We start from the raw sequence: 15,806 nt of genomic DNA on the forward strand, positions 1-15,806 counted from the left end.
TGGGGGCCCAGAATAGCCGAGGAAGGAAAGATAAATAGGGAAGTTCTTTAACTGTGTGGCTGACCACAGGCAGGCGATGGGAGCCGGAAGAGAAGGGAGCTATTGAGGGAGAAGGAGCCAGGGGCCAGGCAGGGGCAGGGCAGGGCAGGGCTCGGGGAGGAGACGCAAGACTTCGCTGCCTCCTGCTGCAGGCCCTCGGGCAGGTGCCGGGCCAATGTGAGGCTCAGATTCTCCAGAAAACGGAAGGGTAGCCTCTGTCCTGCTGGCCTTTCACATGATATAAGATTCCAAAGAGAGAGTGCCTTAGAAGAAATGCTGTTAGGACCCAATGCAACTAAGGCCCTGCCTTCTCAAACTACTCTGTTTGGGATTTTTAAGCAGGGTGCGGGGGGCGGTGGCAGTCATGTTTATTTATTTTAAGAAACTTTTCATGGTGGTGTACCAAACGTGAAGAACAGGGGTGGGCAAACTACGGCCTGCCCACCGTCTGTCCTGGTAAGGAATCTGTGTCCGTACCGTCTCTGGCTGCATTCGTGCTTCACAGCAGAGCTGGGCAGGTGGGATGGAGACACCTGGCCTGCAAAGTCTAAAACATACTATTTGGTCCCCTACCAAAAACATGCTGACCACTGATGGAGAAAAATGCACACATCCTAAACGTTCAGTTCATCTCTTTTAAAAACCGAAAACACCTGTGTAACCAGCGCCCAGCTCAAATCACAGAACCGAGAAACCCCTTCCCAAGGGTAACCAGGACTCTGACTACTTTCAGCGTGAATTAGTTTCCCCTGTTCTTGTACTTTCTGTACACAGATCTCAGGGGAGGAACTCTGTACTGCTGTGCCGGGCTCCTTTTGATGACATTCTGTTTGTGGGTAATCCGCACTGTCGTGTGCAGGTGTCCGTCTTTCCTTCTCACTGCTGTACCACAGTCCTTAGTGGGGACACACCATGACTTACTTATCTGTTCAACTAGTGCTGGGCACTCAGGTGGGTTCCAGTTTGAAGCTGTTATGAACAGTGCTGCTAAGAACATCCTACTTCACATCTTTGGGTGGACGTGCGCGCACATACACCTGGGAGGGGAACTGCTGGGTTCCAGAGCTCAGGTTTGCTGTGCGGGGAGAGGCTCCACCCCCGCCTACACCCATCTGGCTGGCTGCCCACCAGCCCTGTGGATTTAGATCTGGAGCGAAGGCAAGCGGCCAAGCAGAACACTGTCCCCAGACGCCAGGGTCCTGTGCGTCCCAAGTGCTGGGCTACCGCAGCCCAGCGTGCGTGCCCGTGGGTGCTCCTGAGATAACTCTGCAAACTAGCATTTCCCAAACATCAGCTATGCAGCCCCTGACCCATGAGTGGGAGTCAAAAGAACAGGGGAAACGTGTACACACGGGGCCCCCCTTGGGGTGCACGTGCATATATGGCCAATGAAGGGCCCCGAGACGCCTACCGCAAAGAAACATGTTCTCATTAACCGAACTCAAGGTTCCCCCTGGTTTTTGGCCAGAGAACTCTTTGTTGACAGAACACATCTTAACTTCCCCAGGCTGATTATACCACGGAGCACACTTTGGGAAAGGCTGCTCTGAGACACTGCGCCCAAGCCAAAGCCTGCAGCCCAGCAACGTGCTTCCCAGAAGCCGCCTGGGGCCATCCTGGGGTGGGGGTGAGGGCTGAGAGCATCACCCCGGCCCTGGCTCTCCCTCCTCCCACCCCGGCCCTCTCAGCCCCTAGAGCCCAAGAGGAGGGAAAAATACTCACTGCCTTGGGAGGCTCCCTCCCCTGAGGTGGCTTCTGTGTCTGTGAGAGAGAAGGAGGAGATGAGCAGACTGGACCAATGGAAGGGCTGGTGCCAAAAGAGAGAGACGCCAGGCAGGCAGAGGCCACGAGAAGCCCTATCGTGTGCCCAGGGATGCTGTCTTCCCATCAAGGTGCAGCCACAAAGCCTTCCCCGTGCCCCGTGTTGTCCAGCGGGCCCTGACCCGGTGCCCTGCCTCCCTGGCCTGCCAGGGTCAGGCTCAGGGAGGGACAGGCGGCATCCTTCCTGTCCCCTCAACCTCAGTGTTCTCATCGTCAGGATAGAGATGACTCCTGGGCCTGTCGTGAGCAGCACATGAGATGACACATGAGTACCTTCTCTGAAGGGGCCACTGACACTGAACAGCAATTAAGCACCTTGGGAGGAAGCAGGCCCATTGGTGGCAGACAGCTGGTGGCATGTCCTGCTGTACCCCACCCCTACCCCAGGTGCGTTCCCAAGTTAAGGAGGCCTGTCCTCTCCTCTTTGGGTCCCACTCCTACTGCAGAAAGAGCTCTGAGGGCTTCAGGGGTCACCCTGGAGGGTCCCAGGTGGACAAACAGGCAGAGGACGGGGAAGTGCAGCCCCTTGGCTCTGTCCCAGGGACATGCCACTCACCTCGGTGTGCCCGTACGTGCGTCTGGAAACAGTTGTAATATTTGTACTTCTTGCCACAGATTCCACACTCATAGGACCCTGGAAAACAGGAAAGGTACAGACTGGTCAGCCAGCATCCACCGTGTGCAACCACAGGGCCCCAGGACCCACAGCGATGCCTCAAGGTAATGCTATCTCTGTGCCAATGCCCCCACAAGCAAAGAGGCAGCAAGGACCAGCAAAGCAAAAGACTAGCAAAATGCTGAGCTGGAGGCCAGGAGACCAGGGTCTAGTCCAGGTTTTTGTCTCAACTCTCTGAGTGACCTTGGGAAAGTCACTTCCCACCTCTGGGCCTCAGCTTCCAAATCTATAAGACGGAGAGGGTAACTTCTTAGGTAACTCACAGTTATTCCTTGAGAGGAAAAAGGAGATGAATGTAAATGAATTTCAGAATAAGAATAAACTGTATCCATGTAAGGCAATCATCACTTAGATGCAACAGAATAATTTCTAGCTACCACTCCTCCCTGCCAGGATGGACAGAGGTTAAGAAGACAGGCTTTGAACCAGACACATCTGGGATCCCTGTCCCTGTTTTGCCACTTAGCAGCAGCATGACCTTGGTAATTTCCTTAAACACACTAAGTCTCAGTCTCATCGTCCGTAAAATGGGGCTAAAAGTACCTACCTCACAGGGTGGCCCTACGCCCCCCAGGAAATGCCCAGCCCTACTACAGGTATGTCTGGCAAGGAGAGGACCCCTCTCATCTGTGGAGGAGTCATCTTGTTCCCTCGGATGTGCAGAGATCAACACGGTGTGAATGCCTGACTCCAGCCCTCGCCAGGCCCTTCTCCCAGAGGCAGGTAGACTGAAATGGCTGAGTTCCCAGAAGGCATTGCAGACAAGTCAAAGGCAGAGCCCACCCATGCAGATCATGGGGCAGAGGCCGCAGGAAGGCAAGCAGAGCCCATCAGACCCAGCCTGGCGGGGGCCCCAGGAGCTGGAGGCCCTGCCCATCCCTCACACAGGCCTGCCACCATCTGAGCCCAGGCCCCATCCTTCCTAACAGAACAGGCTGGGAGCTTGCACACACACAGATCCCTGGCCCTACTCCAGGCTAAAGGTACCAGAATGGCTGGGGCCAGGGGCCTAGGAATCTGCCTTTTTCCAAAGCGTCTGCAGAGGATTCTGATGCCCAGCGACCAGGCGTGGGAACCACTGGTCTGAAGACGACAGCCCTGAGATGGAGTCTCAGCTCAACTATTTACTGGCCAGAATTCAGTCTCCTTATTGGAAAAATATGGATAATGTAAGAGCATCTATGTGAAGACTGAACAAAGCATGAGAAGTGTTCCTACCACTACTGTCCGGGCAGTCAGCAAGTCGGGGCATCACCCATTCCCACTGTCTGTGGTCTCACCTGGGGGCAGAGGCCCGTCTACTGGGTGTGAATTCCAAGTATCAGGTTAAGTCAAAAGGGCACTGGGCTTGGAGCCTGAGTGTGAGCTCAGCTCTGCCACCCCCTAGCTGTTTGACAACAGGAACATTCCTTTTCCGGTCCGAGCCTCAGCTTCCTCACCTGTAAAACAGGACTATAATGCCTACATCTCATGACCAAGGTCAGCATGCATGAGCTACCACCCGTGAGTCGGCAGGCCCAGCGGTGGCAGCGTCGTTTTGCTACTCAAGGGAATGCTGTCATCCAAACCAGCATGGGACTTAGCAGCCTGTTATTCAGTGGTTTTATTATGTGTTGCCCTTGTCTCACTGGAAAAAATATAAACACACGGAGGGCAAAGATCAGAGTGTATATTTCCCTGTCTTTAGCCCCGTGACTGGCACCCAGCAGGGGCTCAGTAAATTCACGGTGGCCTGCTGTTCTACTCATCTGTCACCAAGTAATAAAGACCCAGACTCCCTCCCCGTGCCTCCACTCACTCCTCAACAGTTTCTCCTAATTCCCCTTCAACTGATCAGGAACTTATTAAGCATCTTCAACATGCCCGGCCCTGAGGCCCCAACCACGAGCAAGATGCAGTCGCTGCCCACTGTCTGATGGGAAGCAGACAGACCACCAGGCAAGGCAACATGCAGCGTGGCTGTGCTACGACGGCCAAGTGCAGAACCTGGTGCACGCCGTGTGGGACCCTGACTCGGCCACAGTCAGGGGACTTGAGTGGGCAGGAGAAGGGAAAGGCAGGGGGGAGGTGGAGGGGTGGGTACCCCAGGGAAGGGGGAGTCTCTCCCCAAAGGACCGAGGCCACAGCCCGTGATGGGGGAAGACTCGTTCAGACTTGACGCACTTCCAGATGAGGTCTCTAAGCCCTGCTCTGCCCCTCTCTGCCACAAGACCTGGGCCTCCTCTCCAACTGCCTTCAGTGACCTCAGATCCTTCCTCAGACTGTACAGTAAGTGTAGGCTGACGGACAGGGCCTGCAGGCTGCGATGTCCCTGACTCGCCCACCCAGTCGATGCTGTTTATAAGCAGACCTGTCCCACTGGCTTCTCCCTCAACCCACAGAGAACCGGGGTGCACGCAGCCCTGCTCACAGGCCTGAACCCATTCAGAGAGCCGCGGGGGCACAGTTCACCAGCCTCGGGCCCTCTCCTGGCCCCAGGGCAGAGCGAGCCCCTTGCCCAGCACAGTGAGTCTCAGGACTGAGCACCGTGCGTCAGCAGGAGGGACACCTGCGTTCAAGGCCCTGGCTGCCCCTCACTCACCCTAAGACCCCGGTCTGCAGGGGCCCCGTCTGCAGAAGGGGCTGGGTGGGCGGAGAGGCGGGGGCTGGGGCGTGGGGAGCGTGCAACAGAGTGGCGGCCCCACCGCGCAGCGCTGTCGGCAAACGTGGGTTCAAATCCTGGCTCACCACATACCAGCCGGGGGGCCCTGCACAGGTCACGTCAACACCCAAACCTCAGGCTTCCTCTCTGTCCAACGGACACAGCAACATGCTGCCCACCTGACTGCAGGGGCGGGAGGCGGGAGCAACAGTACAGGCAGTGATACTGCGGCCACGGAGCACAGCACCTGGTACGAAGCAGGCCCCCGGCAAAGGAGAGTTGCTGTTACTGTCAGCTTTCCCCCAAGTACTCTGGGGCCCACTTCTCGAACCCGCCTCTGGGAGAGAGGTGCATGATCAAGGCACGGCCCATCTGGGGAGGCACAGTGCACGGGAGCTGCACTGACTCAGAGACCTCCTGCAGTAAAGAAACCCAGCGGACTCTTAACCCCAGGTCTCCCCACACATCTGGCCACGGAACTCCCTTCTCCAACCGGCCTGTTTCAGAGCTGCAGCCCACAGCAAGAGCGGCCAAAATGGTCCAGATATTCCCAACTTCCAGACTCCCACATGCTCTACCATCCCTCCAGCAGCACATCTTCCAGGGTCCCAGGGAGGCTCAGACTTGCTGACGGGTGGCAGTGACGGGGTGGAGGAGGTGGCCCCCTGCATCCCTGCAGAGGCTGGCAGGCCCTGCGTTACTCAGGGGTCTGCAGCCGACGAACGTATCCAGCCGTGCCCCAATCAGTCCTCCTGCCCCTCAGCCATCATGTACCAGATGCAGCTCTCAAGGCTTGGTCAAAAATCCAGGTCCCTGAATACCAGCTTCGCACAGATCCGCCACGGCGGCTGCCTCTCGGCGCTTCTCCATCTGAATTACGTAAGAAATCAGAAAGAGCCCTTAGAGATGGGGTGGCCTGGAGGCTGGGGAGGGGTCAGGTGAGGAGGGCTCCAAGTCTAGGGCTGGCCAGTCTCCTGAGCTCTCAGAGCCTCAGTCTGCCCATCTGTGCACGCGATGGATGGACACGATCACGCTCCTTTCCCGCTAAAGTAGCAGGGGTACGGCAGAAGGCAGCAGCCACGGAACCAAACTCCCCTGAAGTGTTATGTTTCCCCTGCACCTCATTCACCTGCGCCTCTGCAACGTCTCTGCACGGGCTGGGCTCGCACCCCCCTGCACCCCCCTGCACGCCTGTGGCAGCAGGAACTTGCCCACTTCACACAGCCAGCTAGCGGAGCAGGGCCTGGCCTCGGCGGCTTCGCAGAACGCACCAGCTCAGCTCATCCTTACAAGCCCAGCACAGAGAGGTGATCATTACCCCCGATTTTCAGATGAGGGGCAACACATCTGGCAGAGGCCGCCTGGTCTGTCCCGCTCCAGAGCCCACGCGCGTGACCACCACCCAGTCAGCCCCAGGGAGGACGCCAAGAAGAGAGGGCGCCTGCTAACGGCTACCATCTACCGAGCACGCCCAGGTCTCACCTCCATCCTCCATCTTCCCAGAAGTCCTCACGTGAACAGGACAACTCAACACCCACTTCAACCACGACTTTGAAAGTTCTAGGGGCCAGGTGGTCCAGGGCTGGGGCTACTCAGCTAGTGGCTCGTGAGGAACTGGGCTCAAAGCTGGCCTTCAGAGACCCAGCGCCATCCTACCGCCACCACGCCAGGTCACCTCCAGGTGCCAAGGCAGCCGTGAACCCCCACCAGTCATGGGGCTCCCCCTAACACTGCAGGGCAGCAGAACCCCCTACCATGTCTGGTCCCGCCACAGGACCCCCAGAGCGCCCTCTCAAGAGGCTTGGGAGCGAATGCCAGGAACGGCTGGCAGGACACGCCAGCTCACGGGCACGAGCCTTTTCCTCTCCCTCGTCCTGCTGTCACGCGTGATACAATAAGAATCCACAGGCACCGATGAAGAGCGTCTGTCTAGCACGTTCTGTAACCACCTGGCAGGGAGCCTGGCTTAAGTTGCCTCCCCAAGAGCACCAGACAGACCAGGTGAGGCCAGGTGAGAGCAGGTGGGTCTAGTTCCCGAAGCCATGGAAGGGAGACGTGGGAAGCCCAAGGCAGAGGAGGAACATGGGCTGTAACCCTGAACTCTGTCACTTGTACCCAGCGAGCTCCAGATCAGCTCTGACACCTTTCAGGATATACAAAAATGCAACCAGGCAGAAATCCAGAGCAGCTGAAGGAGAGAAGAAGAACACAAGGTGAGGTGAGGGGGGACGGAGAGATGGTTCCTTACAACAGGCAGTCCCGTATTTAGCTCAAAGCGTCTCAGGAGCTGCTGTTCACAGATCACTTGCTCAGGAGCACCCTGCCCTCTTGGTCCTAAGACGCAGGGGAGCTGACCCACGGCCTGCTAGGGGACAGGAGGCCTGGAGAGGTAAGTCACGGACAACAGGTTTCCTGGGGCTCTCTGGGGCCTGGACTCAGACTGAATGTCCTCAGGACCAGGGTCTTCCAAGTAGAGTACGAATCCCCTGAGGATGTATCAGCACAGGGCACTTTAACAGAATCAATTCCCAATGCATTTCTTCCTAAAACCAATGTGCCAGAGAATGTGGCAGGCAGGGAGGCCCCACTCAGCTGGTTCCCCTCACTGTCACCCTTCTGCACATGACAAACACGATGGTCCTTTCACCCACCCCTAATCCCAGGGTGGTGCCGTCCAAGGGAGATGAACACCTGAGGGCTCCGAGCAAAGAGATGCTGTGCTGGACTTAGAAAGTGGGTGGATCTAATGACTGGCAGTAATTCCTTTTGTAAATCGGGTGATTTCTAATTCTTTGCTTTCAACGAAACTGAAGAAGGATCTAATGGAGTTGTCAGCAAAGAGACCATTAAAAATAATGTCCGATGATAGGCCTGTGTGACTTCTGGCGTACAGCTTGGAAAGAGTTCAAAGAATTGAGCGAAACTGCTAAAAACAAGACTCCGTCCATCCCCGGCTCTTTATGTATGTAATCGAGCCTTCTGAGCAGTTAGGCTTAAGAAAATGGAAAAAAAAGGAATTAAATTAATGCTGAATCTTGTCTTGCTCAACAATAAGAAATATTAATTCACAGAAACATGAGCCAATTGAAGAAGAAATAAAGCCCCATCCATTTCATTAAGAGGTGCATTTTCAATAATTTTTTACTTTTATGTTTGCTATTTATCTAAATTTGTTTTTGACAAATCGTATGCTAATAGCAGCTCGATCAGGGGAAAAAAAATGTTTTAAAATGTAGGGTTTTATGATCCCAACAAATTTTTTAGAAATTTCTATTTCAATTTACTTATTGTGGGAGAAGAGTGTGAAACAGTGATCAATAAAAGACTCTCAAGCATAAAAAATATATTACATTAGGATAAAATCCTGTGAGGGAAGCGGACTGGAAATATGAGTTCAAGGAGAAAAAGGAAAGATGTAAATTTCTGGTTGTTAAAGATGAGCCTGTTCACGTGGTTTTTAAAAGGATGATGGCAGATATCAGAAGTGCTGGGGTTTGGATCCTCCTGGATACACTGAAAGGAGTGGTCCACCATTTTATTTCCAAAATGCCGCATTTAAAAGACACAATACTCCAGAAATTATATCCTTTGCAATTATTTACACTTTGGATAAAAATGTTAGATGTCAACTCAAACCTGTGAAAGAGAATATAGTTTCTCAAAATTCTTCTGGGAGATACTGAAGAAGAGAAGTTTGACGCCATCGGCCTTTCGGCTTCCTATCATTCCAGAGGTATCCCTGGATGTGCCAACGTGCAAGGCTTTGGCTAATATCACTGGTATCTGTTTTGCATTTTTTTGTCCCCTCCTTGAAAACACTTTCAGACCTATTACTTCACTCTGACCTCAACAATCCTACTAGAAAGACAGGCAGAGTTTATTATACCCACTGATCAACGAAGACAATACAGCTCAGAGAGGTTAAGGGGCCCATCCTCGGCCCCACACTGGGGCAGACCGCAGGTCTCTTAGCTTACAGGCCAGGGGCCCCTTCCCATGGAGACCCTCCAATCGGGACTGCCATCCCACCTTGGACCCCCAGATGAAGAATCAGCAGCAGGGATAAGATGCGCCTGGGAGGGAGGCCAGAACCCCCCCTTTCCGAGTGGCTGCAGCTAAGAGCTGAGTGTTGGTTCTGGCAGGCTCAGGCCCAAAGCCCTGCCAACACTGATTGAAACAGGAAACTAACCATCAGCTGGCACTACAAAGCAGGACCTGGCACCTTCGCTGCCTGGGTTTATAGGAGACCAAAACCCACGTGGCTGTGTCTGAAAGGCTGTCTGCTCTTCTGTTGCTCCTTCCAGAGCTGTGGCCGAGCCCCCGCTTCCCCTTTCCCTGCCCCTCCTCCTCAGGCAGCCCTGTGTATGTGAAAACACCTCCACCCTTGGTGCCCAAAGCTTGCTGCCTAGAAACATCCTTGCAGGATCCAGGTTCCCAGCTGTATCTGGTCCAGTGACCCTTCTCTGCTCACCCATCTCCAGGACAGGAACTCACTCCCTCACAGGCCTGTATTCAGTTATCAAACACTTCCCAAATCACAGAATCCTCCCTTTCATGAGCTGAAATCACTTCCTGGTGACGTTCCTGTGTTGGTGGGGGTATTTGGAACGTGTCTGCTTGGTCCCCTCCTATCAAAATGCTCTAGGTTGTGAATACTTAGACTCCATCATCTCTTCCACATCACTCCTCCAGAAAACGCTCCATGGGCTGGACGCTTTTTATTGTAAACCCAGCTTGCCTTGTCTTCATCATCTAGGACAAGGCTGGCAAGCAGGTTTCCACTTCGGATTTTTCCATTCTAGCCGACTGGCAGTGATTTCTCAGTATATTGTGTTGAGAAAGATTCTGAGGTACACTGCTGGAACAGTGTGCAGTGATCAGTTAGGGATGCCTTTCACTTCTGGTTTTATCCAACAAAGTTGTCATGGTCAGTATTATCTCTGCTCTTCTTTCTAAAAAAGGAAACTTGGTATCTTGGCCCCAAACCCCACACTGGTTCCAAGGGCAGTGACATCCTTTCAAGAGTGAGATACCCTTTTCAGCACAAAGAATTTCTGGGCAGCAGGAAAGTAGCAGCAACTACTGCAAGCTTGGCAGTCAGCCTCCTGGGCACTGGTGCCCCTCCCGACTCTCCCCATCTGAGAAGCTGCCAAATGCCATCCATGTGTCTATGACCCAGGCTCCTCCATGGGGAGTGCGTTGGATAATGTTTGTGTCACTAGGAACACTGTTTGTCTGATGGCTGTTAAAGGGCCAGTGAGGACTTGAGGGTGGGAACAGGGGATGGAGCTCAGAGAAAAGGCAACGGGAGGTCCCCTCACGGCACAGCACTGGGTGGTTGAACAGGAACGCTATTCTATTCAGCAACAGAGCCTGGCCAGAGCCCTGGCGCCCCTGCCAAGTGCCTCGGGAACATGTGAACTCCACAGCGCCCAGCCACCAGGGCACAGAAGCACACTGTGGCGTAAGCTCAATTAAAGGGATGCCCCTAGCCAGCGTTCTGCCCCTGGAATGAACATTCCTGGGAATGCTTTCCCTCCTTGTTTTACTTCCAGGAGCAGGTAGGAGTAGGTGCTATGAGGTAGAGTGGCAAATCTCTTCCATGTCCCAGGACTTTGTTTGCACCTCTACAAAATGAGGGGGTTGGAGTGCCACATCTATAGCATGCGGCGCTCCACTGCCTACTTCCACATCCTTGACAGACATCAATAATCAATCATGCCACCCTTTAGGATCTTCAACACAGACCTCCTAATAGCCAGCAGCAATTGCTTGGACTTGGCCCATAAGATAGTATCTAAACACTTGCCATTCTGAAATGAGATGAGTTCAGAAGGTTCAAATCTAACATTAATTTTTTTTTATTGCCTTTCTTTCCTGCTACTAAGAGGCCAAGCCAGATTCCTCTGAGACCGACCCTTGGCAGAGTCAAGGGCGGAAGGTCTGCCTTGATGGACGTGAGACAAGCTGCCACGACCAGCAGGGAGCACCCGGGCCCTGCTCTGGTACTGGCTCCAAAATGGTGGCTCCACTTCTAACTGGTTTTTACACCGCTTCCACAAAGGTCTTCCAAAAGCAGCTGACTCAGAAATTTCATAACATCCTCAACATCCCTGCATTCTAGGGGGGCAGGACTAGAAGAGGCTCAGGTGAGAAAACGGAGAACCAACGAGCAGCCATGTCTTCTGACACCTCATCCTGTGCCAACTTTCTTCCCCATCCCTTTTCTTCTCTACATCACACTGGCTTATTTCCCAGACTTGGGGAAAAGGCAGAAACTATTACTACTCTTTCCTCTTGAAGAGGTACTTTATACTATCAATACTAGTATTACTGCTAATAATAGCGAATTACTAAGTCCAATGTTGAGTACTTAACACTCATTACCCTATTGAATCCTCACCTAACCCCATGAATTTGCAATTGTAAGAACTGAGGCACAGAGAGGTTAAGCACTTTGCCCAAAGGGCAACAGCCATTAAGTCAGGGAGCCTGGACTCACTCCCAGTCTGAGGAACTGAGCTCATTCTCCTCACACAACACCGTCCCCCTCGGTTCCCACACCCGTGAGGTGGCCAGGACAGGGAGATGCTTCCTTTAACAGAGGAGGACACTAAGGCACAGGATGGCCAAGGACCCTGCTGCTGAGCTGCAGCTGAGCTGGAAACCAGCATCTATGGCTGGCATGAGGCCCTGGAGCCTCTCACCGTGCAGGCAGCTGGCCCAGGGAGGACTCCCAGCATTTCCCTAGCACGGCCGCTCCAGGCTTTCCCCGCGGATCCGGACGGCTGGCCCCACCTCAAGATTCACATTCAACGACCCTTCACTGGATATCTCCCAGTGAAGGGCATACATAGCTCCTGGGTCCAGTGAATCTTAAAACTGGAAAAGGGTTTTAAAGAGAGCGGAAGACCTGCCCTTGCGCCCAGCGTGAGCAAGGGCAGGTCCTCGCCTCAGTTAACTAACACATCCATTAGGGGCTAACACAGTTCTCGGCCTTGGGGAGTGAACACTGGTGGAGGGAGGTCAGACACAGGCCCCGGAAACGACTCTTCTTTCATTCGACACTGGGCTAAGTCACTCATGCTCTTCAGCAAATATTTCTGCTTCATCCCCCTTCTGTCACATGGGAGGATGGCATTTCCCAACCTCCCTGAGGTTGGGCAGGGCCATCTGACTAACCTGGCCAATGACCGTGAAGGGAATTAACACATCTCACTTGTGGACTGCAGCTGGCACCGGAGTCCCTCCAGAGCTGCCTTTCCCTCTGTCACTTGGCAGGCAGCACTCCAGATAACGGTCCTTTAAGCCTGGGTCCAGGACAGAGCAGAGCCCCCAACCGGCCCACAATGGACACGTCGTGGGACTAAGAAATAAATAAACCTTTGTGGTTCTGAACTACCAAGATCTCATTACTTTTTAGGGCCTTTTGTTACTGTGGCATAACCTAGCCCCATTCTGACAGCTATACCACGAATGACAACACTGCTTCTTCAAAACCAGTACCTTGCTAAGTATTGTGCAGTGGGAGTAGAGAGCACAGACACACATCAGACAGGTCTTGGAGCACTAATCTCCAGGAGCTGCCAATCCTGTGGCAGAGGCAGGCACAGACAGGGCCCTTCTCATTTCAAGTGGATAATGGAAAGTGTCCCCTGAGGGGCAGGGCAGAAACAGAGCACGTCTGACCAGAAGAGATCAAGGAAGGCTTCTGGGAGGAGGGGGCACTGGAGCTGGCATTGCAGGCTGGGTTGGATTTCAGGAAAGGCATTCCAGGGAGCAGGAACAGCATGAGCAAAGGGTAGGAAATGCTGCAGAAGAGCAGACTGTGCTGGAATGAAAGGACCGGGAAGACAGAAATAAGAAAGGGGGCTATGGGGTTCCGGTTATGGAGGACCTTGATGCTACAGCCTTGACCTTAGACACAGCAGAGAGGGACACAGTCAGTGTTGTATTTTTGTCAAGGCCCCCGGCAGCCAGAGGAGATGGCAGGTGAGGGCAGAAAGACACAGAGGCGTGGCTGTTAGCAGGACGCTGCAGTGACCCAGGTGGGGTGATGGTGGCCACCGCCAGCAGAGGAACAGCTGGGAAAGGGAACTCGAGGCTGATCCCCAGCAGTTGGGAAGAAAAGGCAAGGTCTTGAGTCTAAACTTGGGGAAGCAGGCACAGGGCAGCCTCCTCGGCTTGCCACACAGGGGATGGGAGGCTGGAAGTCAGGAGGAGGTGGGCAGAACTGTCCCAGGAGGGACAGGTGGAGGGGGGGAGCGAGGTGGCCTCCTGAGGACAGGAATGCGGACGAGGGCACAGATAGAAACAGAGACCTGGCACCAAACGAGGCAAGGCCTCCGTGCCAGGCTGAGGCACGTGGACTGGATTTTACAGACCGGGGTTGCAAACTGATGGCCCATGGAATGACTCTGACCCACAGATATGTTTTGTTTGGCAGATTTTAAAAGTCAAATTACTCACCAATGTTTAAAGCCAAAAGAATTTACATTAAAATTCTCATTTCTGGCATGTGTTGTGTCCGGAGATCTGGCCACGATGAGCCCGTCTCCCAGCTACTTACTGTACGTGAGGCGTGGGCTCTCCAGCTGGACCCGGGCCCCACCACCTGCCTGTCTGGCTCATCTCCACGATGCTAAATAAACATATCTGTTGGGCTTTGTGGGCATCTGCGTTTGCAAACCTGGCAGGAGTGCAGGCAGTCCCTGAGGGGTAGCCCCTGGTGCACGCTGTAAAGCAGCAGGGAGAGAGGGTTTCTAAGAAGCTCGTTTCTACTGAGCTCCTCTGAGCCTGGCCCAGACTAGAAGAGGCAGGAGAAACTGCCAGACTGCCACCCATCTGATCCTGAGGACAACTGGTCTGAGCAGGACCCACACTGAAAGCTGCCCCTAGGGGCCCCTGGGGAAGCCCAGGAGGAAGAAGTGCTGGACCCATCTGGGGCCTGGGAGGCCCGTGGTGTGAGGGGTTCGCCCGGCCTGCAGAAAGCTCCAGGCATTGGACTCGAGCAAAACCTTAAAGGACAGGGAGGGTTTTGCCACGTCAAATGGGAAGACAAGAGCTCCAGAGCAGGGCTGAACAGGCCATGGCAAGTGTCCCCTTCCTGAGGGCAGAGGGGAGCCAACCACCGAAGGCTCTCAGCCGGGGGGCGGGGCAGGGGCAGGGATCCCAGGCCTCTCTCCCCCGCACACCTGCCTCACGCTCGCACCCTGGCCCCAGCCCGACCCTGCACACAGGCGCTCACCCAGGGTCTGCTGGTTGCGGACGCCACCGATCACCACGCAGATCTCGGCGGGCACGTCACCGGTCCCATCCTTGCCGACTGCCTTCTTCTCCTCCTTGGCCTCCCCCTGCCAGATCACCTCCTGGATGTAGTCATCAGGCAACTCCGTCTTGACCTTCACCTCCGTCATCGTTCCCTGCTCGGCGCTCAGCGAGGCCTCAGCCGGCACAGGCTCTGGCCCCTCCACCTTGGTGCTCTTCTGGCTGCGCTTCAAGCGCTCCCTGGGAAAGGAGAGAGTCTGCTCAGCGGACCCCAGACCCGCCCCAGATCTACCTGGGAGTCCCCTAGCCCAGGGAGTTGCAAAATGTTTAGCTACAGACCCACCTCTCACGTGACCCTCACCTTAAAGCACAGGCCCCCACGGCTGCCCCTGAGGGTCCTCCAGGGAACCCTGGGGCGCCAAGGAACACAGTTTGAAAATCACTGGGCTAGGATGGCTCCAACTCCACCCATTTTGCAGATGGGGAAGTTGAGGTCTAAACGTGACCAGTAACTCCTGTAACTGGAGCTACAAGAGACCTGCCAGGAAAGCTCTGGCTGGTTGAAATCAGTTCTTCTCAAGCGTCAATGTGCCCATAAATCAGCTGAGAACCTTGGTAAAATGCAGACTTGATTCCGTAGGTCTGGGGTTTGGCCTGAGATTCTGCATTTCGCACAAGCGCCCAGTGGAGGCAGGTGCTGCTAGTCCTTAATTGCACTTGGAGCAGCAGGGGTTTCGTGGCTTGCTGTGTGCAGGGCGTGTGGTACCCTTCCCTTCGTTGCCCGGCGGAAGGGCTGCAGAGCTCACCCTGATTCACAGACAGGAACGCACAAGCCAGAAGGGGGGAAAGCCACGGAGCCAACACGTGGCCCCCACACTCAGGCCCCGAGGCGGCTCTTCAAATAGGAGAAGACATCCTCACGTGAATACGCTCAATGTTGAGAGGGGCACGGAGGCCTAGAGCAGAGCTGTGAGCTGCCCAGGGCCACACACAATTGGTGGTGGGCCGAGGCTCGAAGCCAGGTCCCGGCCATCCACTCCTGAACTGTTCTCCTTTCAGCGAGACTCTCTGTTATCATAAGGGCTCCCTCGTCCTTCTGGCAGTGACTCCGACCGAGGTGGGGAAGCCAAGGCCTGCACAAGCTGGGAAATCGGGTCATGTTCCAGGCCTGGGGATGCCGCCCTGGCCATGTCCAGCCCTCCCCAGTGCTCCAGGGAAGCAGCTGGACCGTGACCTACAAGGCCCAGGCTCAGGAAGGGCCAGCTAGCATGCCAATTGAAGCTTAGTGGAGGTGCCCTGGCGGGGAGGCAGGACCTGGAATCTCATCCCAGATTAGCAATAGGCTTGCTGTGTGACTCCGGA

General features: G+C 54.7%; 1 protein-coding gene across 15 annotated transcripts in view; it reads right to left on the bottom strand.

Annotated features, from left to right (window-relative positions):
• ZNF618 (zinc finger protein 618) overlaps positions 1 to 15,806 on the bottom strand; it is a 174,720-nt gene that overhangs the window by 46,776 nt on the left and 112,138 nt on the right. For 14 of the 15 annotated variants that reach the window (XM_057721701.1, XM_057721702.1, XM_057721700.1 and 11 more), the window contains exons 3-5: positions 14,425 to 14,684; positions 2,417 to 2,494; positions 1,762 to 1,800 (exon numbers count right to left, since the gene is read on the bottom strand). In XM_057721701.1, coding sequence (XP_057577684.1) covers positions 1,762 to 1,800; positions 2,417 to 2,494; positions 14,425 to 14,684 — 377 coding nt within the window. The remainder of the gene's footprint in view (positions 1 to 1,761; positions 1,801 to 2,416; positions 2,495 to 14,424; positions 14,685 to 15,806) is intronic. The other variant, XM_057721697.1, reaches the window with a different exon arrangement.

This window comes from Hippopotamus amphibius, chromosome 2, assembly GCF_030028045.1.
Source record: "Hippopotamus amphibius kiboko isolate mHipAmp2 chromosome 2, mHipAmp2.hap2, whole genome shotgun sequence".
Taxonomy (NCBI): Eukaryota; Metazoa; Chordata; class Mammalia; order Artiodactyla; family Hippopotamidae; genus Hippopotamus; species Hippopotamus amphibius.